Genomic DNA, 26,941 nt, shown 5'->3' on the forward strand with positions numbered 1-26,941 from the left:
AAAGGTTTATTCAGATTTCATATCCGATATTGAGAAAAACATGCATGTGTGTCTTTTTATATAGCATATGCATACTTCTGGTTTCAACTGTAACTATTATCATTACTACAAAAGACCAGTGATTGTCTTTCTGCTGTGTCTAACATTATGTCCTCCCTCTGCCTAAAACTGAATCTGTCAAAAACTGAACTACTCGTCTTTCCTCCCTCCACTAACCTACCTGTGCCCGATATTGCCATTTCCGTTTGTGGCTCAACCATTACTCCCCAGCAACAAGCCCGCTGTCTTGGGGTCATTTTTGACTCAGATCTTTCTTTTACTTCTCACATCAAATCACTCGCTCGTTCATGTCATCTACACCTCAAAAACATCTCAAGAATCAGGACTTTTCTCACCTCTGACTCGGCAAAAACTCTTACCGTAGCTCTTATTCATTCCCGTCTGGACTACTGCAACTCTCTACTTATCGGGCTCCCTCTTACTAAACTCTCCCCTCTCCAATCTGTCCTTAATGCAGCAGCAAGGATCATATTCCTCGCCAACCGCTACTCCGATGCCTCTTCCCTGTGCCAGTCATTGCATTGGTTACCCATCCAATATAGAATTTTATTTAAACTTATCACGCTTACCCACAAAGCGCTCCATGTTTCAGTACCCCCCTACATCTCCTCCGTTGTCTCAGTCTACCACCCTACACGTGCCCTCCGTTCTGCCAGTGACTTAAAACTAAAATCCTCCATAATCCGAACTTCCCACTCCCGTCTCCAAGATTTCTCGCGTGCTGCGCCAATTCTTTGGAATGCACTACCCAGGACAATTCGATTAATTCCCAATACCCACAGTTTCAAGCGGACCCTTAAACCCCATTTCTTTAGACTGGCGTATCGCCTCCACACACTACCTGTCCATCCCAGTTGTCCGTCCCAGTTTTCCCCCATATTAAAATCTTCTTCAATTTCAGGTTCATACCAACCATGTACTTAATAGCCTCGGTCAGGACTGTACACATACTGGCAGGCGACCAGTCCATGTATTATTTATCCTATTTAGTATATTAAGGCTGCATTATACAATATATGTACATTCTACCTTTTGTGTCTCCCCCATTTCCTCATAGACTGTAAGCTTGCGAGCAGGGCCCTCACTCCTTTCGATATGAGATATGCTTATTTTGTATTGTCTGTATAAGTCCCTCTTAAAATTTGTAAAGTGCTGTGGAATATGTTGGCGCTATAAAAATAAACATTATTATTATTATTATTATTATTGCTGTGTGTGAACCTGACAAGTGAGATGTTAGCTGCATAGAAATTATCAATGGAACATCTCTTTATGACTTTAATATATGCTTACATAATATCAGGCTCGCTAGGGATCTCTATGGATAGCTAAGGGTGAAATCTATATTAGGACAAAGCACTGGAGAGACACAGATGTAGCAGACACCAGATTGTTAATTTAGTCCATGTTATATACAGCTATATGAAAAAGTTTGGGCACCCCTATTAATCTTAAGCTTAATGTTTTATAAAAATTGGTGTTTTTGCAACAGCTATTTCAGTTTGATATATGTAATAACTGTTAGACACAGTAATGTTTCTGCCTTGAAATGATGTTTATTGTACTAACAGAAAATGTGCAATCTGCATTCAAACAAAATTTGACAGGTGCATAAGTATGGGCACCCTTATCATTTTCTTGTTTTAAATACTCCTACCTACTTTTTACTGACTTACTAAAGCACTTTTTTTGGTTTTGTAACCTCATTGAGCTTTGAACTTCAGAGCCAGGTGTATGCAATCATGAGAAAAGCTACTTAAAGTGGCCACTTGCAAGTTGTTCTCCTGTTTGAATCTCCTCTGAAGAGTGGCATCATGGGCTCCTCAAAACAACTGTCAAATGATCTGAAAACAAAGATTATTCAACATAGTTGTTCAGGGGAAGGATACAAAAAGCTGTCTCAGAGATTTAACCTGTCAGTTTCCACTGTGAGGAACATAGTAAGGAAATGGAAGAACACAGGGACAGTTTTTGTTAAGGCCAGAAGTGGCAGGCCAAGAAAAACATCCGAAAGGCAGAGAAGAAGAATAGTGAGATCAGTCAAGGACAATCCTCAGACCACCTCCAGAGAGCTGCAGCATCAACTTGCTACAGAAGGTGTCACTGTGCATCGGTCAACTATACAACGCACTTTGCACAAGGAGAAGCTGTATGGGAGAGTGATGCGAAAGAAGCCGTTTCTGCAAGCACGCCACAAACAGAGTCGGCTGAGGTATGCAAAAGCACATTTGGAGAAGCCAATTTCTTTTTGGAAGAAGGTCCTGTGGACTGATGAAACCAAGATTGAGTTGTTTGGTGATACAAAAAGGCGTTATGCATGGCGGCAAAAAAACACAGCATTCCAAGAAACACACTTGCTACCCACAGTAAAATTTGGTGGAGGTTCCATCATGCTTTGTGGCTGTGTGGCCAATGCCGGCACCGGGAATCTTGTTAAAGTTGAGGGACGCATGGATTCCACTCAGTATCAGCAGATTCTTGACAATAATGTTCAAGAATCAGTGATAAAGTTGAAGTTACGCAGGGGATGGATCTTTCAGCAAGACAATGATCCAAAACACCGCTCCAAATCTACTCAGGAATTCATGCAGAGGAACAATTACAATGTTCTGGAATGGCCATCCCAGTCCCCAGACCTGAATATCATTGAACATCTGTGGGATCATTTGAAGAGGGCTGTCCATGCTCGGCGACCATCAAACTTAACTGAACTGGAATTGTTTTGTAAAGAGGAATGGTCAAAAATACCTTCATCCAGGATCCAGGAACTCATTAAAAGCTACTGGAAGCGACTAGAGGCTGTTATTTTTGCAAAAGGAGGATCTACTAAATATTAATGTCACTTTTCTGGTGAGGTGCCCATACTTATGCACCTGTCAAATTTTGTTTGAATGCAGATTGCACATTTTCTGTTAGTACAATAAACCTCATTTCAAGGCAGAAACATTACTGTGTCCAACATTTATTACATATATCAAACTGAAATAGCTGTTGCAAAAACACCAATTTTTATAAAACAATAAGCTTAAGATTAATAGGGGTGCCCAAACTTTTTCATATAACTGTACATCTAGATTTCCATATTGTGCAAAACACTGAAATATAAGTGGTGACTTGTTTCTTACCTGAAGTTTCCAGTTCAATGAGTCAAACTCATCAGCTTCTCATTATGGAACAGTTCTCTATATGATATGTATTATGTTATAAAAAGTAATGAAACAGCAAATATAATAAAAATGGCAAATTATGTAATACAGTATATCTGGAAGAAATGCAGAATGGTGTACAGTGTGTTTAATATACATATATATAAAAGTATAAAAGGGTATATATATATATATATATATATATATATATATATATGTATATATATATACACTGCTCAAAAAAATAAAGGGAACACTCAAATAACACATCCTAGATCTGAATGAATGAAATATTCTGATTGAATACTTTGTTCTGTACAAAGTTGAATGTGCTGACAACAAAATCACACAAAAATCATAAATGGAAATCAAATTCATTAACCAATGGAGGCCTGGATTTGGAGTCACCCCCAAAATTGAAGTGGAAAAACACACTACAGGCTGATCCAACTTTGATGTAATGTCCTTAAAACAAGTCAAAATGAGGCTCAGTATTGTGTGTGGCCTCCTCGTGCCTGTATGACCTCCCTACAACGCCTGGGCATGCTCCTGATGAGGTTGCCAATGATCTCCTTTGGGATCTCCTCCTAGACCTGGACTAAAGCATCCGCCAACTCCTGGATAGTTTTTGGTGCAACGTGACGTTGGTGGATGGAGCGAGACATGATGTCCCAGATGTGCTCAATCGGATTCAGGTCTGGGGAATGGGCGGGCCAGTCCATAGCTTCAGTGCCTTCATCTTGCAGGAACTGTTGACACACTCCAGCCACATGAGGTCTGGCATTGTCCTGCATTAGGAGGAACCCAGGGCCAACCACACCAGCATATGGTCTCACAAGGGGTCTGAGGATCTCATCATGGTACCTAATGGCAGTCAGGCTACCTCTGGCGAGCACATGGGTGGCTGTGCGGCCCTCCAAAGAAATGCCACCCCACACCATTACTGACCCACTGCCAAACCGGTCATGCTGAAGGATGTTGCAGGCAGCAGATCGCTCTCCACAGTGTCTCCAGACTCTGTCACGTCTGTCACATGTGCTCAGTGTGAACCTGCTTTCATCTGTGAAGAGCACAAGGCGCCAGTGGCGACTTTGCCAATCCTGGTGTTCTGTGGCAAATGCCAAGCGTCCTGTACGGTGTTGGGCTGTGAGCACAACCCCCATCTGTGGACATCGGGCCCTCATACCACCCTCATGGAGTCGGTTTCTAACCGTTTGTGCAGACACATGCACATTTGTGGCCTGCTGGAGTTCATTTTGCAGGGCTCTGGCAATGCTCCTCCTTGCACAAAGGCGGAGGTAGCGGTCCTGCTGCTGGGTTGTTGCTCAAACTATCAGAAACTGTCATGAGGGTGATATGAGGGCCTCACGTCCACAAGTGGGTGTTGTGCTTACAGCCCAACACCATGCAGGGCGATTGGCATTTTTCAGACAGCAGCAAGATTGGCAGATTTGACACTGGCGCCCTGTGCTCTTCACGAATGAGAGCAGGTTCACACTGAGCACATTTGACAGACATGACAGATTTTGAAGACGCCGTGGAGAATGTTCTGCTGCCTGGAACATCCTCCAGCATGGCTGGTTTGGCAGTGGGTCAGTAATGGTGTGGCAAAGCATTTCTTTGGAGGGACGCACAGTCCTCCATGTGCTAGCCTGAGGTACCCTGACTGCCATTAAGTACCTCAGGCCCATTGTGACCATATGCAGGTGCAGTGAGCCCTGGGTTCCATCTTATGCATAATAATGCTAGGCCTCATGTGGCTAAAGTGTGTCAGCAGTTACTGTATGATGAAGGTATTGATTGATGCTTTGGACTGACCTGCCTGTTCCCCAGACCTGTATCTAATCGAGAACATCTGGGACATCATGTCTCGTTCCATCCACCAACGCCACTTTGCACCACTGACTGTCCAGGAGTTGAATGATGCTTTAATACAGTTCTGGGAGGAAATCCCTCAAGAGAACATCCACCGCCTCATCAGGAGCATTCCCAGGCATTGTAGGGAGGTCATACAGGCAAGTGGAGGCCATACACTCTACTGAGCATCATTTTCTTGTCTTGAGGCGTTTCCACTGAAGATGGATCAGCCTGTAATTTGATTTTCCACTTTGATTTTGAGTATCATTCCAAATCCAGACCTCCATGGGATATTAATTTTGATTTACATTGATCATTTTTATGTTTAATTGTTCTCTACACATATCACTATGTAATGAATACAGATTTTCAACTGGAATACAGGTGCTTCTCACAAAATTAGAATACCATCAAAAAGTTAATTTATTTCAGTTCTTCAATACAAAAAGTGAAACTCATATTATATAGTCATTACAAACAGAGTGATCTATTTCAAGTGTTTTTCTGTTAATGTTGATGATTATGGCTTACAGCCAATGAAAACACAAAAGTCATTATCTCAGAAAATTAGAATAATTTACAAAAAAAACCTGCAAAGGCTTCCTAAGCGTTTAAAAAGGTCCCCGAGTCTGTTTCAATAGGCTCCACAATCATAGGGAAGACTGCTGACTTGACAGATGTCCAGTAGGCAGTCATTGATACACTCCACAAGGAGGGTAAGCCACCTGTATTTCATTCAATGTTATCTAGGATGTAGTATTTTAGCTTTCCCTTTATTTTCTGAGCAGTATACAGTATATACATACACACAGTATATATATATATATATATTTATATATATATATATACACATACACACATATATACAGTGAAGGAAATAATTATTTGATCCCTTGCTGTTTTTGTAAGTTTGCCCACTGACAAAGACATGAACAGTCTATAATTTTAAGGGTAGGTTAATTTTAACATTAAGAGATAGAATATCCCAAAAAAATCAAGAAAATCACATTGTATAAATTAGACACATTTATTTGCATTTTGCAGTGAGAAATAAGTATTTGATTCCCTACAAACCATTATGAGTTCTGGTTCCTACAGACCAGTTAGGCACTGCTAATCAACTCGTTACCTGCAATAAAGACAGCTGTCTTACATAGCCACCTGTATAAAAGACTCCTGTCCACAGGCTCAATTAATCAGTCAGACTCTAACCTCTACAACATGGGCAAGACCAAAGAGCTTTGTAAGGATGTCAGGGACAAGATCATAGACCTGCACAAAGCTGGAATGGGCTGCAAAACCATAAGTAAGACGCTGGGTGAGAAGGAGACAACTGTTGGTGCAATAGTAAGAAAATGGAAGAAATACAAAATGACTGTCAATCGACATCGATCTGGGACACCATGCAAAATCTCAGCTCGTGGGGTATCCATGATCATGAAGAAGGTGAGAGATCAGCCTAAAACTATACAGGGGGAACTTGTTAATGATCTCAAGGCAGCTGGGACCACAGTCACCAAGAAAACCATTGGTAACACATTGCGCATTAAAGGTTTAAAATCCTGCAGTGCCCGCAATGTCCCCCTGCTCAAGAAGGCACATGTGCAGGCCCATCTGAAGTTTGCCAATGAACACCTGGATGATTCTGTGAGTTATTGGGAGAAGGTGCTGTGGTCAGATAAGACAAAAATTGAGCTCTTTGGCATTAACTCAACTCGCCGTGTTTGGAGGAAGAAAAATGCTGCCTATGACCCAAAGAACACCGTCCCCACTGTCAAGCATGGAGATGGAAACATTATGTTTTGGGGGTGTTTCTCTGCTAAGGTCACAGGACTACTTCACCGCATCAATGGGAGAATGGATGGAGCCATGTACCATAAAATCCTGAGTGACAACCTCCTTCCCTCCGGCAGGACATTAAAAATCGGTCGTGGCTGGGTCTTCCAGCAAGACAATGACCCAAAACATACAGCCAAGGCAACAAAGGAGTGGCTCAAAAAGAAGCACATTAAGGTCATGGAGTGACCTAGCCAGTCTCCAGACTTTAATCCCACAGAAAACTTATGGGGAGAGTTGAAGCTCCGAGTTGCCAAGCAACAGCCTCAAAATCTGAATGATTTAGAGATGATCTGCAAAGAGGAGTGGACCAAGATTCCTCTTGACATGTGCGCAAACCTCATCATCAACTGCAAAAACAGTCTGACTGCTGTGCTTGCCAACAAGGGTTTTGCCACCAAATATTAAGTGTTGTTTGCCAGAGCGATCAAATATTTATTTCTCACTGCAAAATGCAAATAAATTTATCTAATTTATACAATGTGATTTTCTTTCTTTCTTTGGGATATTCTATCTCTCAATTTTAATATTAACCTACCCTTAAAATTATAGACTGTCATGTCTTGGTCAGTGGGCAAACTTACAAAAACAGCAAGGGATCAAATAATTATTTCCTTCACTATATATATATATTGTTTGGGATGATGTGGACTATAAACAGGAGGCTTGCCATCTGGTATTGCAGTCGTGTTCTGACACCTAGTGGTTGATGACTAAAATGACAGGTAATGCATTAAAACTCAAGACCATGTTTTTTTTTTAATAATTTATTGTCAGTAAGAAAGACTGGCTAATGGTAGTTTTCAGTAAAAACCTTTACAAGACCATTGCATCACAAATATAAAGACACCATAAAAACCGTGTCATGGTGATTTTGGTTCTAAACAGGAATGCAGTGGGTCCCCATTACACTTTCCAAGAAGGGAAAAAAATCTAAAATACTCTCAGATAAAGATATTTCTTGCTGATGCTTTGCAACATCAGGCTTACTCTCAATTATATACAGTTGTTACTGCAGATGAACCTGGAAATTCAGAAGTCAAAACCTCAGTGGAATAGAGATACAGTAAAGCCCTGGGTATTGGAACAATATGCTAACCTAGTAGAAATACAGTACAGACCAAAAGTTTGGACACACCTTCTCATTTAAAGATTTTTCTGCATTTTCATGACTATGAAAATTGTACATGTAGAGTCCATCCGTTCACCTTTTCGCCCAAAGACACTGTGGTTGGAAACAAAGATCTCAAATTTGGACTCATCAGACCAAAGCAGATTTCCACTGGTCTAATGTCCATTCCTTGTGTTCTTTAGCCCAAACAAGTCTCTTGTTTGCCTGTCCTTAGCAGTGGTTTCCTAGCAGCTATTTTACCATGAAGGCCTGCTGCACAAAGTCTCCTCTTAACAGTTGTTGAAGAGATGAGTCTGCTGCTAGAACTCTGTGTGGCATTGACCTGGTCTCTAATCTGAGCTGCTGTTAACCTGCGATTTCTGAGGCTGGTGACTCGGATAAACTTATCCTCAGAATCAGAGGTGACTCTTGGTCTTCCTTTCCTGGGGCGGTCCTCATGTGAGCCAGTTTCTTTGTAGCGCTTGATGGTTTTTGCAACTGCCCTTGGGGACACTTTCAAAGTCTGCCAAATTTTTCGGACTGACTGACCTTCATTTCTTAAAGTGATGATGGCCACTCGTTTTTCTTTACTTAGAATTTGTATTATGGCAAGAAAAAAGTAGATAACAGTCTATTCAGTAGGACTATCAGCTGTGTATCCACCTGACTTCTGCACAACACAACTGATGGTCCCAACTCCATTTATAAGGCAAGAAATCCCACTTATTAAACCTGACAGGGCACACCTGTGAAGTGAAAACCATTTCCGGTGACTACTTCTTGAAGCTCATCAAGAGAATGCCAAGAGTGTGCAAAGCAGTCATCAAAGCAAAAGGTGGCTACTTTGAAGAACCTAGAATATAAGACATATTTTCAGTTGTTTCACACTTTTTTTGTTAAGTATATAATTCCACATGTGTTAATTCAGAGTTTTGATGCCTTCAGTGTGAATGTACAATTTTCAAAGTCATTAAAATACAGAAAAATCTTTAAATGAGAAGGTGTGTCCAAACTTTTGGTCTGTACTGTATGTGCCCTGCTAAATGAACTGTTTATTTGCTGAGAAAACTTGTTTGCCCAGAATAGGCTGTTTTTCGTTTTGAATCCTTTGGAGTTTTATGAAAGCAATAAAACTACCTGTTTGGATAAAAACTGTATTGCCTGTGTGAACACACAATGCCTAATGCCTACCTGTGAGAGTGAATCCCTGCAATATGTACCCACTTACCATTCTGGTGAACCACTTAGGGCTAGCACATGTAAAATAAATACTTTGCTGCTTGCTGTTTGCTCTCCAGCCTCTTCTCTATAGGCCAGGACTTCCAGCCACGATCAGGCCTTGTGAGTTGTGACCTTACAACATGCAGTGACCGTGCCAGAAGTCCTGGCCTATAGTGATGAGGATGAATATACAACATGTGAAGGCAGACAGAAGAAAACTGAACGAGGAGAGCTGGCAGAGGGCAGCGGGGTGGCCGGAGGGTGGCGAGGTGTGTAGTAGGTTTTTTATGTTTTTTACATCTTACATGTATTATGCTATGGGGTCTGGAGCAGAGCATAATAATAAACATTTAACTCTTTTGGGAGAATTCAGCAAAGCCAGCGATTTCAAATCCCAAACGACCTGCTCATCATTAATAGTAGCTTTGTTTGGGATGATGTGGACTATAAACAGGAGGCTTGCCATCTGGTATTGCAGTCGTGTTCTGACACCTAGTGGTTGATGACTAAAATGACAGGTAATGCATTAAAACTCAAGACCATGTTTTTTTTTTAATAATTTATTGTCAGTAAGAAAGACTGGCTAATGGTAGTTTTCAGTAAAAACCTTTACAAGACCATTGCATCACAAATATAAAGACACCATAAAAACCGTGTCATGGTGATTTTGGTTCTAAACAGGAATGCAGTGGGTCCCCATTACACTTTCCAAGAAGGGAAAAAAATCTAAAATACTCTCAGATAAAGATATTTCTTGCTGATGCTTTGCAACATCAGGCTTACTCTCAATTATATACAGTTGTTACTGCAGATGAACCTGGAAATTCAGAAGTCAAAACCTCAGTGGAATAGAGATACAGTAAAGCCCTGGGTATTGGAACAATATGCTAACCTAGTAGAAAGGGCAAACATTGAAATAGTTTATGGGTAAAAAGTAAAGAAATCCACAAAATATCTACAAAATCGAATTTATGTTATTGAAATCAAAACTGTACATTACATTTACATTTGGAAAAAAAGTCAAAATGATGCTGCACACTTTATAAATACAGATGTCATGCTACCGTGATGCAGTGGTATGTTTTCTTAAAATGACAAAATAAACATGATAAAAAAAAATGGAGTGGAAGTAGCCTACCCTTATGGTCTATTTGTCTTCATGGTTGTAAATCCCGGAATGAAATACATTGTACACACTATTATTACTTGGCATGACGCGCTGCGGCTATACCAGATAGAAGTCGCCCCCTCCTCAAAAGCAAAAAAGTAACACTACGTAAAACAAGGGGAAAAAAAAAGGAAAACAAAGCAATAATACATAATGAATAGATAATAACTTTACTATGAAATGTTGAAGCTAACAGATGTCCAGGCACTTTTTATGGTATTAAACTTCTGTGTGATGTTGGGAATCTAGCGGAGGAATCGTCACATCTCGAAAGTGTCCATCGTCTCCACTCTCATAGTCACTTATCATGGCCTCAGATTCCATTTCACAGCATGCAGACACATCGGTGCATGAAGCTGCGGAGGTGTATCCTGACATGGACATGTTGTCCACCATGGGGACTTGAAAGTCTCTACCATACCCTAACATGTAGGAAGCAGCATAAGGCTCTCTGTAACTATTGCCATCTCCACTAGTGGTGCTTTGAGGTTCTGACTTGCTCACTGAATATTGGTGATGAGGAAGGTACTTATTCAGGTTGAATCTCTGGCTACTTTTTGTTGATGAACCCAAGCTGCCTATAGTAGCCATCTCACTTGGTGGCTGCATGGAATCGAACTGTTCAGCATATTCAGGTGGCAGAGGTGGAAGTTCATCTGGCAAAGGAAAGTCTTCCGGTGGAGGTGGGAAATCACTCTCGATGTCATAGCCACCAGGGTAATAATCCGTGTCAATGGCATTTGGGTCCGAGTATTGAGGAACAGGTTCTTCAACAACTTCATAATGAGGGTATTCCTGAATATCCGGTAGTTGGACACTAGGCATCCAGTCTGAGGTATCCCAATGGTAACCTGTGCAGATACACACAAAGGGTATAGGAATAAATAACTAATAAATGTAACGGTAGGAATAAATACACATTCTTTAGTAAATTGTCATGCAAAGCTTTACTTTGACCAAAAAAACTGACAAGACCATCTGCACTTACTTGTGATATATCACTTGTGGAAGGGATATTCCCATTAAAATTAATCCATGATAATAAGCAGTTGAGTTTGCTTTTTTTTTCTGAACTATATCTGATAATTGGAGCAGCATGACGTAGGTTGTGAGACCCGGATTCTAGTGATGCATCACTAACTGAGCTGCTTGCTTAAATTTTTAAATAATCACTGTTTTGTCGGCTGCAGATCTAACAGTTCTCTGAATGCTGAGCTCGGTATATCCCCACCCACACCACTAATTGGCAGTTTTGGGGTAAGCTGTGCATAGACAGAAAGCTGCCATGAATATGGAGGACTACCTGGCAGCAGGATTACTAGCCATCAAGTGATAATCTCCTCTTGATAAATCTGTGATTTTATCAAAGTAGCTAGCAGCCCAGTAAGTGACACATTGCTGGAATCAGTATCTCTGTCTCTACTGTATGTGGCTCTCAGAATAGGTGGCAAAAACCTGATGAAAAATTTCCATTAAAGGAGATATAATTGTGGGCCTAGAGACTGTCAACTGACTAAGTAAGAGACAGCTAAAAAATCTTACATCTTTCTTGCCAGAAGAACAGAATTTGAAGACTTGAGAACTTGAGAATATGGATTTTCCATTTTTTTTTTTTCAAATTATAAGAAGGGTCAATCTGAGCGGTCAATACTTATGCCCTCTATTGATCCAGTCATCGTCTATGGGACTAATAGAGGCAGCCAAATAGTGTAGTGCTATTTTCGGCTGTCAAACAGACCTTGAATAGACCACTAGTGAACATGTGTATCCACCGCTTCATGCAAACAGGGAACAGGACTTTGGAAAGCCCCAATCTTACTCGGTTTGATTAAATGTAAGGGAGCATCCTTTATGAACATTTTAAATCTTGTCCTGTTCATAATGGCAGACATCAGAAGAGGTTTCTGAAAAAGCAGCCTTAAGTATTCGAGCTGCCTAATATCCAGTTGACAAGGTGTTCCCACAGCCATCTTGTGCTCAGATTGGTTGCTATAGGCAACAAAGAAAGTTGTTGTTGTAGACAGCTTTGATAAGTTAGACCCAGTAAGTTTTGCCTCTAACCTCTGGTAAGGTTGAGGAAGAGACCACACAATCAGACATCACAATTTTTTCATTGACAGAACAATTTATCACTTTGTCTTCTGGAGCTGAAGGGCTAGGTAACCTAAGACCAACTGGTTGCTAAGGACTCCATTGTTAAAGGTTGAGTATTCCTAGCAACCAGTCTAGTTCAAATGTCTCACTGCTGATCTTACAGCAGAAAATAAGTGAAGCATCTTGTCATGTTCAACATTTAGGACCAAAGAGTTTTTTCCTCCTGTAAGTGACTGAGTGACCTATTTCAAGGTTGTGTTATGTCCGTCTGTCAACGGCTAACAATATATCAGCATATCACACACATAAAACATATAGTAACACAGCAACAGACTGTGCAGAACACTACGCCGTGTATCCAAAGTGGAGGTTAAACAAAAAGCAAAAACATATTGCAAAAAAAAGCTGAATGATTAGTGTCAAGTACACAGCAACATGCAGAAATCACCTCTTGAATTCCTGACATCAGGAACTGCAAAAGACTCTTTGTAGGCAAAATTGAAAAGAACAGGGAAAAAAAAACATTACATTAGATGCATGTAGATATACATTTTATATAAACCACAACCATTCACAAAAACATCTCAGTTTAGCGAACAGTTTTGAAATTTTGCATCGTTCATGATCTGAGCTAATTTGAAGCACATACATAGACAAGTGGTGACTATAGCAAGCATGAAATGGCCATTGGCACAGAAGAGAGCATAGTTATAAAGCCTTTGTTCTATCCTTCCTTGCTAACAGGGCAGTGCTTGTGGTAAAGAGCAGAGGTTCATAGTGCCGTAAGGAGGAATGGGGTGAACCTGAGCAGAGGACGCTCTCCACAGGCCCCATGGTAGTCATAAAACTGCCTCTACAATATATTGTGTTCTTCCTTGACTATGCTTTTGAACCCTTAAATATGGATGCTTTACTGTACAGCTGAAAATCTTAAAACATTATAAAGGGTTAAACCAGTGACATTTATGCTAAAATCAATTACTAGGCCTTACCAGGCAACTAAAGATACCCGGAAACATAAGAGCAAAGTTGGTCAAACCTACCCATATTGCATAAATGGGCTGACTACCCTGTAGGATGACATTGGGGTTTAAAAGGATTGGGCATGTTGAAATTCAGCATGCTTGATCCTTTTTCTCAGAGAAAATAGGCTGCTGCCAGAGTTTTCTGGCAATGACTTAATTTCCTGTCCCTATTGAAAACACATGCTTGCTTGGCCACAGGAAGCACGCAAGTGCATGCGAGGAGTTAGTCTAAAGGTGCCCATAAACCATCAGAAGCTGTTGTCCTATGTTTATGAAACGTAAGAGACTCCATTATAGATTCTATTATCTTTGACTGGAAATTCAGCGCTGCATGCCAGTCCAGAAAATGTGGCCCTTTGTGCACCAGGGATCTGCTGTTATAAACTGAAACTATGGTGCAGATTTGAAGAGTCTTAGATGGATTTAGCCACTTGACTACTCTAAAACTGACCAGTGATAATATAGTTAAAGAAATACATGATGCTAAACCCTTATAATGTACTCGACCAGCTACAAAAGTTCCTATAAACTGTAATATGCAAATTGCCTCTTCAGAGAGAAAGAGGACTTAACTCTATAGCGCCATCTGTTGGAAGCAGCAATCCTACAAGTCACTATTGACCCTTTAATGAGCCTTGCAATATGACTTAAGATAGAAGCCAAATCAGAATCTCAATTGGCAGACAGTATTTCGGGGTATTGCCCCTCATCAGTGCAAAGTATGAGAACTGATTTGGCTGGGTGAGAGGCTGTGGGCCGAGGTCTAAGGGGTAACGTTTCTCCTTGTGGAGAGTGACATACCGGCTCTGGCATGCCAATGTAAGGAGGCTTATTTGCCATGCAATGCCCAAAATATAGACTAGCGGACTCTCCTGTATTATAGCCTTACTGACACATTACATGACTGAAGACCATTAATACACATATGCATTATACAGAAACATAGGAACATCAATGCAATCTACGCAGGGAATGGTTTCCATCATGATGGCCTCTCACGGCATCCAATATTAGGCAAACTGGGAAAAAGCCAGCAAACGGCCAGATGTGTCACTTCAAGATGTTCCCCCTTAGGTCAGACTATACAGTGGAGTTTATTCCAGTGGAAACGGCAGCTCCAATGTGTTCACTGACAAGATAACGATTTATATTAATTTATTTATTTTACAGTCTCCGAGCAAATTAGCCGAGCATCTGTTACTTGATCCTCGGAGTATAGTTTTCTGTGATTTAGAGCCACAACATTAAATCTTACTGGAAATTAAAAGCGTTACTCTGCAAATACACAAACATATGACATATCGCCATTTCCTCCATTATAAAACACCATTATTTGCCTAGATATTGCAGAATCAGTGAAAGGGCAGTCATGTGGAAACATTACGTATACAGTATCAATCTTATGACATAAAACTAGGACTAGGCAGGGCCGATATAACAAAACATAAAATGTAAAGATAACATATACAGTACTGAGTGACTATGTTATCACAGTGAAGAGCAGGTATTGATATAAAGACGTGCAAAGTTGTCAAATACAATGACTTAGACAGCCAGATTGTAAAGCACAGCAATGATATCACATACACATATATACCTTTATTGTCCACCGTGTCAACAACAGCATTGACAAGGTGTATTACTGTCACAATGGAAGCTTGTAAAAGGTAAGAAGAAAGAAAACACATTAAAATAAGCCTTTGTGGGGAACAATACAACTAGTCATGACAATATGTGACTGATTAATTTAAAATGAATCGGTAAAGTACAGAACTCCATCTACACTGACACCAGAGGAGACGTGGTTCTGTTTCATGGGTGTATATTTTGCACGGTCAATGCAGAACTTTGCCCAAAACTAGGAATCATTATTTTCCCTAATGCTACTTATACAACTTAATAAGTGATACTATATGGAGCAATGAACTTTGGTTCTTGTCTACACGTAGGAAACCATTAACATATCCCAAGGGTAAAATGTCAAGCTCATTGAACTGTGCAACGCAGATTATGGTTTTATTATCAGCATCACTGTGAAAGAGAAGCTTTAACCCTTTTACCCCCGAGGGTGGTTTGCACGTTAATGACCAGGCCAATTTTTACAATTCTGACGACTGTCACTATATGAAGTAATTACTCTGGAACGCTTCAACGGATCCCCCTGATTCTGAGATTGTTTTTTCGTGACATATTGTACTTCATGATAGTGGTAAAATTTCTTCGATATCACTTGCGTTTATTTGTGAAAAAAAACGGAAATTTGGCGAAAATCTTGAAAATGTTGCCATTTTTCAAAATTTGAATTTTTCTGCCCTTAAATCAGAGAGATATGTCACACAAAATAGTTAATAAATAACATTTCCCACATGTCTACTTTATATCGGCACAATTTTGGAACCAAATTTTTTTTTATTAGGGAGCTATAAGGGTTAAAAGATGACCAGCGATTTCTCATTTTTCCAACAAAATTTACAAAACCATTTTTTTAGGGACCACATCACATTTGAAGTCACTTTCAGGGGTCTTTATGACAGAAAATACCCAAAAGTGACAGCATTCTAAAAACTGCACCCCTCAAGGTGCTCAAAACCACATTCAAGAACTTTATTAACCCTTCAGGTGCTTCACAGGATTTTTTGGAATGTGGAAGAAAAAAATTAACATTTAACTATTTTCACAAAAATGTTACTTTAGACCAAATTTTTTTTTGATTTTCGCAGGGGTAACAGGAAAAAATGGACCCCAAAATTTGTTGTGCAATTTCCCCTGAGCACGCAGATACCCCATACGTGGGGAAAAACCACTGTTTGGGTGCACGGCAGAGCTCGGAAGAGAAGGAGCGCCATTTGACTTTTTGAATGTAAAATTTGCTTGAATAATTAGCAGACGCCATGTTGCGTTTGGAGAGCCCCTGATGTGCCTAAACAGTGGAAACCCCCCATAAGTGACACCATTTTGGAAACCAGACCCCTCAGGAAACTTATCTAGATGTGTAGTGAGCACCTTGAACCCCAAGGTGCTTCACAGAAGTTTAGAACATTGAGCCGTAAATATAAAATTTTCACATTTTCCCCACAAAAATGTTTTTCAGCCCCCAATTTTGCATTTTCATGAGGGTAACAGAAGAAATTGCACCATGCAGTTTGTTGTGCAATTTCTCCTGAGTAAGCAGATACCCCATATGTGGGGGAAAAACACTGTTTGCGCGCACGGCAGGGTTCGGAAGGAGAGCCATTTGACTTTTTGAATGTAAAATTTACTTGACTACTTGTGCCCCTGATGTGCCTAAACAGTGGAAAAACCCCACAAGTGACACCATTTTGGAAACTAGACCCCTCAGGGAACTTATCTAGATGTGTGGTGAGCACCCTGAACCCCCAAGTGCTTTGCAGAAGTTTATAACATGGAGCCGTAAAAATAAAAAAATCAAACTTTTTCCACAAAAATAATGTTTTAGCCCCAATTTTTTTTATTTTCACAAGGGTAAGAGGAGAAAATGGACCCCAAAAACTATTGTGCAATTTCTCCTGAGTAATCCAATACCCCATATGTGGGGAAAATACAGTGTTTGGGCGCATGGCAGAGTTCCGAAGGGAAGGAGCATTGTGTGACTTTTTGAACGCAAAATTGGCTGGAATTGAGAGCGGACGCCATGTCGCGTTTGGAGAGCCCCTGATGTGCCTAAACAGTGGAAACCCCCCCCACAAGTGACCCCATTTTGGAAACTACACCCCTCAAGGATTTTATCAAGGGGTATAGTGAACATTTTGAATCCAGAGGTATGACACAGAATTTGATAACATTAGGTCATCATATTGAATAAGTTGTCATTCGTCTTGAGCGCAAGTGCTCGCTACTTGAGTTTGCATCAGGTACTTGGGTATGCACCATGTATCACAGGTGCTCGAGTGACATTCTCGCGTCCCCGCTCGCATGTTTCATGGTTATTAGACACCCCAAAAAAAACATGCGGGAATCACTTGTGCATGGCAGGCAATCCCCGCGAGGTTTTTTTGGCCGTGAAGCATATGGGGCAGAGACTCGAGCATGTCACTTGAGCACCCGCGATACTCAGTGCATTGCTGAGCACCTGATGCAAACTCAAGTAGCGAGCACTTGCGCTCAACACTAGTCGCCATATCGTCATTTTTATTTTTTTTTTTACTTATGAAAAAAATCCCTAGCCCAACCCTAACACAACTCTAACCCTAGCACAACCCTAACCCTACAGTTTATTTTTTACGCCGTTCCTTGAGAGGTACAAGTGATTAGACGACTTTATTCATTGGGTCAGTGCGATTACAGCGATTCCAGAATTATATCGGGTTTTTATGATTGACAGCTGTCACACACTAAAAGACGCATTTTTTTCAAAATCTAGTTTTTGTATCGCCATATTTTGAGAGCTATAATTTTTACATATTTTGGCAGAGTCATATGACAGCTTGTTTTTTGCGGGATGAGTTGACGTTTTTATTGGTGCCATTTTCAGGCACTTGACATTTTTTGATCACTTTCAATTCCGATTTTTGGGAGGCAGAATAAACAAAAACGAGCAATTCCAGAATTTTTTTATGTTTTTTTTTTTATGCTGTTCGGCGTGTGGTAAAATTGATAAGGCAGCGTTATTCTTCGGGTCAGTATGTTTACAGCGGTACCACATTTATATAGTTTTTCTATGTTTTGGCGCTTTTACACAATAAAAGCTATTTTATAGAAAAAAATATTTTTTTGCATCGCTTTATTCTGAGAGCTATAACTTTTTTATTTTTCGGGTGATGGAGCTGTATGGCGGCTTGTTTTTTGCGGGACAAGATGATGTTTTCAGCGGTACCATTTTTATTTATATTAATCTTTTTGATCGTGTGTTATTTCATTTTTTGTTTGGCGGTATGATGATAAAGCATTGTTTTTGATTTGTTTTTTGTTTTTTTACCGTGCTCACTAAAGGGGTTAACTAGTGGGACAGTTTTATAGGTCAGGTCGTTCCGGACGCGGCAATACCAAATATGTATACTTTTATTGTTTTTTTTAATATTTATTGATGGGTACATTATATTTTTATTTTTGGTGGATTATTTTTTTTATATATTTTTTTTTTATATTTTTACAATTTTTTCTTTTTTTTAAATTTTTTAACACTTTTTGGACTTTTATTCTGTTTCCCACTCTAGGACTTTCACTTTTTTTATTCTGATCACCTGTATAGCACAGGAATGCAGCACCATCCCTGTGCTATACAGGCTGTCGGTGCTGCACAGGGAGAAGATAGTTTGGTCATGCACTGCGCTTGACCAAAGAATCTTCCTGCTGTCTGGTGACCCGGATGTTGTCATGACGACATCGGGTCGTCATGGCAACATCCGGGAAGCTGCGGCAGACAGCGCTGGAGGTGATTATTGCGATCACCTCCCCTTGTCACTGCAATGCTGCGATCGACTTCGATCGCAGCATTGAGGGGGTTAATGTGCCGGGAGCGGTCCGAGACCGCTCCCTGCACATAGTACCGGGTGTCAGCTGTGACAATCAGCTGACACCCGACGGCGATCGCCCCGCACCGCTTGTGTGCGGGTGCGATCGCTATATGACCTAACAGTACGTCATTAGACCAATCGGCCCAGGTCACCATGACGTACTATTAGGTCACACGTCAGAAAGGGGTTAATCCAGTGTGTACTGCTACGCATGTGCTCCGAAGGTGGTCCTAAGTGAAGAAGGGCTCTTGGGTCTCCACATTTCCTTCCTTCTGTTCTTGAGGGACAGACTGGTTGGAAGCTTCAGTGGTTAATCAAGAGCAAGGACAGGTAGTAGTGGATAGGAGCTGTGTTAGTGACCACCTTCTGAGCATCTGCAGAAGAGGATTAAACCTGGTCTTTCATATTGACACTAATAATAAGGTACTAACTACAGTACAGATATATTTAAGGCTTCCCTTCTAAAAGTCCAGTAGACCTTGGGATACCACTGTCATGGTGTTCAGCTTTTACCCTACGCAGGTGTCCATCATACTGTACTGAGTCAAGCATTAATTGGGGTAACTGTTCTCATTTTAGCAGATAGAAGCCACTGATAAGGCAAAACTCCTATCTTAGCCAATGTCCAGGCCTCATTACGAGCTGCTGGAGTTTGCCATAAACTTGTCTTATGAAAAAATGGCATCTTTCACCAAATTCAGACAAGTTTTATAGACGCCTCCTGACGAAGCCGGAAGGAGAAACGCGTGTTGAGGCGCTTTCTTGGATTCCCCACCCGCTTTAGGACACACCAGCATGTCTTCAGGTATAGTTCTGTTCATATAATGTCTGTAATGTTTTGATAACTTATCAGGTGCTTGTGTGCAATTGCGCACCAGTCATCTGCACAATCTTTTTTACTTTACCTATCCCTGAAGGAGAACATGCTTTCTGCTGCCTACTTGATTACCCTTAGTGATTAGGGCTGGGGATCCAATGTGTTCTCATGGTTTTTATCTGCACATCATTGTTGCAAATAACTTTTGCAATTTATTCTGTCTCACCTTTTCATGGGTGTTCCATTCATATGAATATATGTCTTTAATAAAAATTTGTTATATGTATAATGAAACTGATCCCGCAGTTTTTTTCTGATTGGAGTAATTTGGTCTTGCTTATCTGACTTTAATTATTATAAAGAACCCTTAGATATTGTTATCACATTATCATCATTTTTTGGTTTTTTTCGTATTGACTATATACTTTAGATCATAAGACTCTGTCAACTTTTTTGGTTCAAGTTTTATAGGCCAATCAGTCGTGGTAAGAATGATCACAGTGGTGATGGTAGAATGAGTCTACACAGGTGGAGGTTCCCGCCATGCACCCACAGACTTGTTAGTAAGGACATCTCATAAGACAACAGATGGCCTCGCAGGTGACACTCCTCCAATCAATGTTCGGATTCAGATCTCGCATTCAGAGGTGATTTTTTTAAATCTCCCTTATACTGTCTGTATGGAAGGGCGCGGATTGAATCTTTGTAGATTTACTGTAAGTTTCCTTTCAATGGCTTTATTATTGGCGTTCACTCTTTAGTTATTCACAGTGTCTGATTATCACAAAATAGCAAAAGTGAAAATCACGAAAAAATGGAAAATATTGTTGCGTCATTCTTCTTTTTTAACAGTGCAGGGATGAGACATATATAACTAATGCCGAGGTGATCATCATGTTATCCTGAATATCGACTATCCTGCATATTGCCCATCATTGTACCTTGCATAGTGTATATGCACAGTAGAAGTAATTACTCTGCAATGAAATGTAGTTTTACTATTAACTCTAATATCACAATAAGCACAATAAACATATACCTCAAATTACAGAATCTATATGAAGTATGAAAGCAGATGACCATTCAGGACAATGTACCATTATACTATATTTACCAGCATGCCAATGTTATTTCTGAATATGACAATCTATCATATCAGCAAGCAAATTCTAGGCAGATACAGACCATAAGGGTCAACGTTGAGGTATTCAACTTTGACGAGTTACACAGGCCGTATTGTGTCGCATACTGTATGGGTAAATTCACAAGCAGGTTTTTGACTTTTCTTTCCCAAAGTTTTCAACTGGAAACTAGACAAATTAAATGTAAGAACTTAATGAGTTATTCCTACCTTCACAAATGGGTATTTTTAGATAAAGCCTGTAAATACAAGCAATTTTGCATTTATTAAAAGTTTCAGCGGTTGTTGAAATATTAACACTATTCTTTTGTTTACAGCTCATTGCCTTGGTGACTGACTACCACTGCTAGACAGCAGAACATACAGAGTGCTTTCAAGATCTTTTCTATTGAGCATGTAAGCACTGTTTTGAAGCTGGTCAGGATTGCTGGAGTGTGACGCTACCTCCAAACCCCGGCCAGCTCCATGGCGGTGTTCACAAGCTAGCCCGCTGTGGTGGCCAGTCACCCAGACAACGAGATGTAAATAAAAGAAGTGTTAATATCTCAAGTAGTAAATTGCAAGACACCTTGTTGTTACAGGCACTATCTGACAACATTACTCCATGATGATGGGAATAACCCTTTACAGGGGCTGTCTGGGACATGTAGATTACTGACTAAGTGTAGCGGATGCTCTAAAATAACAAAATAAGTGTTGCTCCCCTCTTTTCTTCCTCTACTGCTTTGGTGGTCTTACCAGTCTCTGTTGCTGTATTGCACTGATGATGCTCCTTTTACCCACACCTGATCGCTGCAGCCAATCACTGTCCACAGGACGATGACAGTAGCACAGCAAGCACAAGACCACTGCAAACAGTAATTGGCTGCAGTGATCACGTTGTAGGTTGCTGGATCATTATCAATGCAGTACAGCAACAGGGACTGATGGGACCACAAAAGTGGCATCACTGGAGCAGCGGGGATTTTAGCAGGTGAACAACACTTACTTTGTTTTATTTTTTCACACCCACTACTCTTCATAGTGCAGGACAACACCTATAAGTGACCCATTAAATACTTTGTGCTTCAGGTTGCTGATGTATTTAGCTCACAGAGCATTGCCTCTCAGCTTAGAGGACTAAGTCTCTGGATTTTGCTGCCTTTGGATGTACCATACGCAAGAATGTTTTCATAACTCACAACAAGCAAATATACTGAAAGTGGGGAGAAACTGAAACACAAAGTTTATATATAGATTAGACTAGATTTGTAAAAAAAAAAAAAAGAGAGAGAAAACAGAAAATACGTTGAAGTATGGAACTCACATTCTTATATTCTTTTTACATAACTTGTAGCTATACTCTACTGATCCAGAGGAAGGCAAGAAAAATATGGCATGGGTCACTGCAGTCTAAAGACCCATGAAATGTGGTCCCAAGCCTTTTATTTTACCTACATTTATTAAACCTGGATATTAAATCATATCCAAGTTCAGAATATTATACAGGGCAAGTCCAACAGCAGAGCAGCTTTTTAACATTGCACAGCAATATACTACAAACAGAGCTATAATTTGATGACAGCCGTGATCAGGGCGACTAAACTTCTACCCATCATTTTAGAATCCTTTGCTTGCCCACATAATGTCAGTGATTGGAGTATAATAGATCGGGCTGCACAGAATCAAAGCATTGGGTGCTTAACATCCTATCATCCAAACAACCACACACAAGGATTCACGTTAACATAAATCTTGAGATGTTGATATTTAGAGAAAATTCTTGGTCTCCATTTCATATCCACTATTAAAAGTGTTCTCGTTACTAGATGCACAGATTATGCAGATTCCCAGCTGATCACATTCCTTCACATGTTGGAACCACGGTCTGATAAATTGATAATTGAAACAAATGATAACTGTTGCACTTTGTCATTCACCAACAGGCATAGGAGTGGCTACAAATTCTAGAAAAAATGACTAGTAGCCAAAAATAACTTTTCTTCATCACGAATGGAAACATCATAGCTCAGATCACTACATCATGTTCATACTTATCACATCTATGCACATCTTAAGATCTTGTGTCTGATCATTTGTATTTATTGGGGCTGATTTACTCAACCACATGCACCAGAAATATGTCATTCATGCTTTGCCCCAGATTTATTATGTGTGTTAGACATGTTCTTTTGATATATGCACCAAGGATCGTGGCATTTTGGAAAATGGGTGGAGAAAGGATGTTGCTGAAATTACGATCCAGTGAGACAAAATTCGGCCAAACTTTGATGTAAAAGCAAAGGTTATGTTTGGACGGCAGCTATCTCTTGCAAATTTCCCATACACATGAATACTTGACACTGCTAAGAGTTCCTGTGTACTTTATGAGGGACCCATGGTCAGACTCCTCTGGCAGAGGCTTATCTCCATGAAGAAAAGGTTAGGCAGCTAGACTTCCAACAGCCAGATCCTTCTCTTTTCTGACAAAATCTGTCGGTGTAGAGTCAGGAGGCTCCCATGCACCTTAGACTGTCAGCCGATCCCTCAAATATCGAGGGTTCATCCTACTTTAGTCTAAGGTGTATGGGGGCCTTAATCCTACTAATAAATGGTATACATTTAGACTAGAACATCTAAAGATTTGCAAGAATTCTCCAACTTCATGATCTGCTAGGATAAATCTGGCGTATTTTAGGACTGTGGAGTCCAAGTTTGCAGTGTCAGAAAGTTTAGTAAATCAGCCCCAATATCTATACTATACTTGCAAAATAAAGTGAGTAAAGTAGACAATCACAAAACACAGCACCAGAAATCACAATACTGCACATGGACTCAAAATGGAAAAACTATAGAAAAAGTCTGTAAAGTTAGAATAAACCCAATAAAGAAAAGCAATAAAGGAAGCAGCATTGCATTCTTATAGATTTTATAATAAGCTGACAAATTTACTCCCTCATATATCTAAAACAAGGTTATTGTATGTCACTGTGATATATAACACTAAAGTCTCTCTGTAAATCCACATTAACATTAAGCATGAGTAAATGATGTGAAAATCTATATCGCTGAGGGACATGGAATAAATCTGGATACGAGCGATAAAGAGAGAGAGAATTAAGATCAGCTAGAAAACCTGCATGAGGTAGAGAGCGCGGATTGTTTCCATACACGTCACGGCTCCTGATCTATGCAATTATTCCTCTACATCTGGACACGGGTCCATGGTTATATTCCTATACTTCTTGGTTTATACATGTATATATGTTTTTCATTTTTTACTGCTTCCTTTATTACAAATTCCATCAAACTTACAATGAGCCCCTTGTCAAACTCTGCTCTCGCTCAGAGGTGATTTGATCCATATAGGAACTGTGGCCGCAGCATAAGAGAGAAAGGAGACATCTTTACGAGAGGCCCATAGGAAGAGACAACAGCTGCCTTAAATCTCACTAGCAGCTTGTTGACCATCTACAGTAGAAATGCTATAAACATGTCATTTTTCATAGTTCAGCCAGTGATTACAGGAGCAGAACAAGAATTAGTACATGATTAACAGCCAAGTCTTCACAAAAGGAAAGAAGGAATGAGGTTGCATCTGTTCCAGTGTACCAGTATTTAACCTTAACAAGAAGGTTTAATTAACCACTAATCAAGATGAGTGGTTCTTCGAGAGGAGCACCCAGGTAAAAGCACTTTATCCAAGTGAACTGAATATCAGCATTCTGGTGCTTCTGGAGAGGAAGACTACAATATGTCTTTCTTAGCATATTTTCAAAACGGTCTTGAAAATAAACATTAAAACATATGTAAAATGTACAAAAAGCTACAAAAGGTCTTGAAAATAAACATTAAAGCATGTAAAATGTACAACGAGCTCTATAACTGTGAACAGAAGATGTGAAGCAAAGCTGGCTTCCAACAAAAACTATTTTCTTGACATTGAATAAAAAAAAGACTATGAAGATCTCTGCAGAGATTAAAGTAGTTATAAAAAAAGAGTATATGTAATATAATATTCCGATGATACACAAACTGTGAAAAGTAAGGTAAAGGCATGCAATAAGTGAGTTACTTGTCTACATGCTAAAGGGATATTCCTGGACTTAGGTTGTCTCATCTCTCACAGTTATTCTCGGGATGGTTGGGCTTTCCAGTGGTTCAACCCGGCGATCAACAAGGTATCATTTATCCCCATCGATAGATGATAACTGGTTGATTGCTTGAGGTCTAACCACTACTCCCACCTATTATTAAAATGAGACTCTAAAATGCCCCCCTTACAATAGAGCAATGGCTGGCATGCACTCCGCTGGTTTATTCATGCTTTATCCATCTATGAGACTGCTGAATATACCCCTAGAAGAGTACAATGCCCAGCTATCTTTAGAAATCCCATAGACAATCAATGGAGAGTTTTGGAGTGTATGTGCGTGCACCGCTCCATCATGAAGAAACTTCTCAGAGCCTTGCTCTCGAATTGAGACTTTAAAGTGGTTGTGACGTCAGAGAAGGCCCCTTTAAAATTGCAACTAAACACAGTAATTGGCTGGTCCTCATCCCTTGTGGCAGCTAAAACTTAATATTTAAGTAATTATTAGAAAGAATTCTCATTCATGTAATGCATACAAGATTTTGGTCCACCAGAAAGATATGTTTAAGACCCCTCTCTAAGATGTCACTATTATAGTAGGAATCACGAGCTCTGCGCTGCTCTTTGGTGCGAGTCGAGGGAATCCGCAATAAAGATCAGAGTGCTCCCAGCTCCCAGTTCTTTTCATGCAATATCTTTTTATCTCAGCAAATAGCTATTTACAGTAGAGAGCTCTCTCCTATAAAGAGCTATAAACTGGGATAAAAAGATACTGCAGCGAAAAAACATGAGTGGCAGGAACTCTTTGATCTCAATATCCCCTCATAAGCACCTACTGGAGTTCTGAGGCCTCTTCTAGTGGCTCATCCATATGGGTGGCTTTACTGGTATTGCAGGTCTTTCCTAATCCAAGTGCATGGAACTGAAAAGCAATACCGGGCATAGAGCACTGGATGTACACAATGAAGGGCAGGTATTCAGGCAACTCTACCAATCATACGTTGATGGCCCTAGTTCAGTCCAGTAAAATCCACTGAAGTGGTAGATTTATTCTTGAAGACTTATTCTTCTCCAGATTATCCATTAACTCTTTACCTTATACTTCATGAGTATAATTGTTATATAGTTTCATAATATTAGGGGAAAAATTACATTGGTTTTATCAGAAACATTTCCTGAATCTATAAGTTTCACACAGAGATACAGAGAAAGTTTTCTGTATCCAATGTCACATACATATGTCTGCAAGAATATAATCTCACACATACCATTATCATCACAGGATTCAGATTGGAAGGAGCTAAGAGACTGAATCTCAGACATGCTCTCCCGAGGATTGTAGAGATGACAAGGCTTTTCATCCAGAGATTTCTTTGAAAGACACGGGTCAAGATCAACTTTAGCTGAAAGCGCAAAAATAGATACAATGTCACAATGTTAAGGACACTCAATTAATATGATCTATCTTTGATCATTTCCCAAAGGGCTGTCTGTAGCTGTTCAATTCAAGCAAAGCAGCAATAAAATATGTTTCAAAGTAACAATCACAGAATTACTTTCAAATGAAATAATAATTGAAATGACACAACACAGAGAACAAATCTCCAAGGCAGAAAAAAAAGCTATTTGGTTCAATGGTTTTTGGAGATTACATGTGCATAACAGTGCGTCGTTCTTCAGGGGATTATTGCCTACTTTAAATGGGACAGAAAACATAGATATTGTAACATTGCAAATATTGAGCTCCTGAAAGCAGAGATAAGAGAATCGAGATTACAAATTGTAAAAAAGCCGACAGGAAAAATGTACAAATATAGCTTCAAATCTATGTTATATAATTAAGTGGATTCTTTATTAAAAAAACATTAAAGCAGGCGTTCAGTTAAAACAAGCTATTCTCTATCCACGGCCTAGGTGAT

General features: G+C 39.9%; 1 protein-coding gene across 7 annotated transcripts in view; it reads right to left on the bottom strand.

Annotated features, from left to right (window-relative positions):
- Positions 1-10,183: 10,183 nt before the first annotated feature.
- Positions 10,184-26,941, bottom strand: part of FAT1 (FAT atypical cadherin 1) — a 296,807-nt gene continuing 280,049 nt past the window's right edge. For 3 of the 7 annotated variants that reach the window (XM_073645370.1, XM_073645372.1, XM_073645369.1), the window contains 4 exons: positions 26,291-26,425; positions 15,116-15,175; positions 12,942-12,977; positions 10,184-11,250 (listed from right to left, as the gene is read on the bottom strand). In XM_073645370.1, coding sequence (XP_073501471.1) covers positions 10,619-11,250; positions 12,942-12,977; positions 15,116-15,175; positions 26,291-26,425 — 863 coding nt within the window. In that variant the 3' untranslated portion in view covers positions 10,184-10,618. Of the gene's footprint in view, positions 11,251-12,941; positions 12,978-15,115; positions 15,176-24,244; positions 24,302-26,290; positions 26,426-26,941 lie in introns of those variants that run through there. The other 4 variants (XM_073645374.1, XM_073645373.1, XR_012248471.1 and 1 more) reach the window with 3 other exon arrangements.

Source organism: Phyllobates terribilis, unplaced genomic scaffold (assembly GCF_046119375.1).
Source record: "Phyllobates terribilis strain yellow unplaced genomic scaffold, ASM4611937v1 Scaffold_1__5_contigs__length_1240528914, whole genome shotgun sequence".
In the NCBI taxonomy this organism is placed as follows: Eukaryota; Metazoa; Chordata; class Amphibia; order Anura; family Dendrobatidae; genus Phyllobates; species Phyllobates terribilis.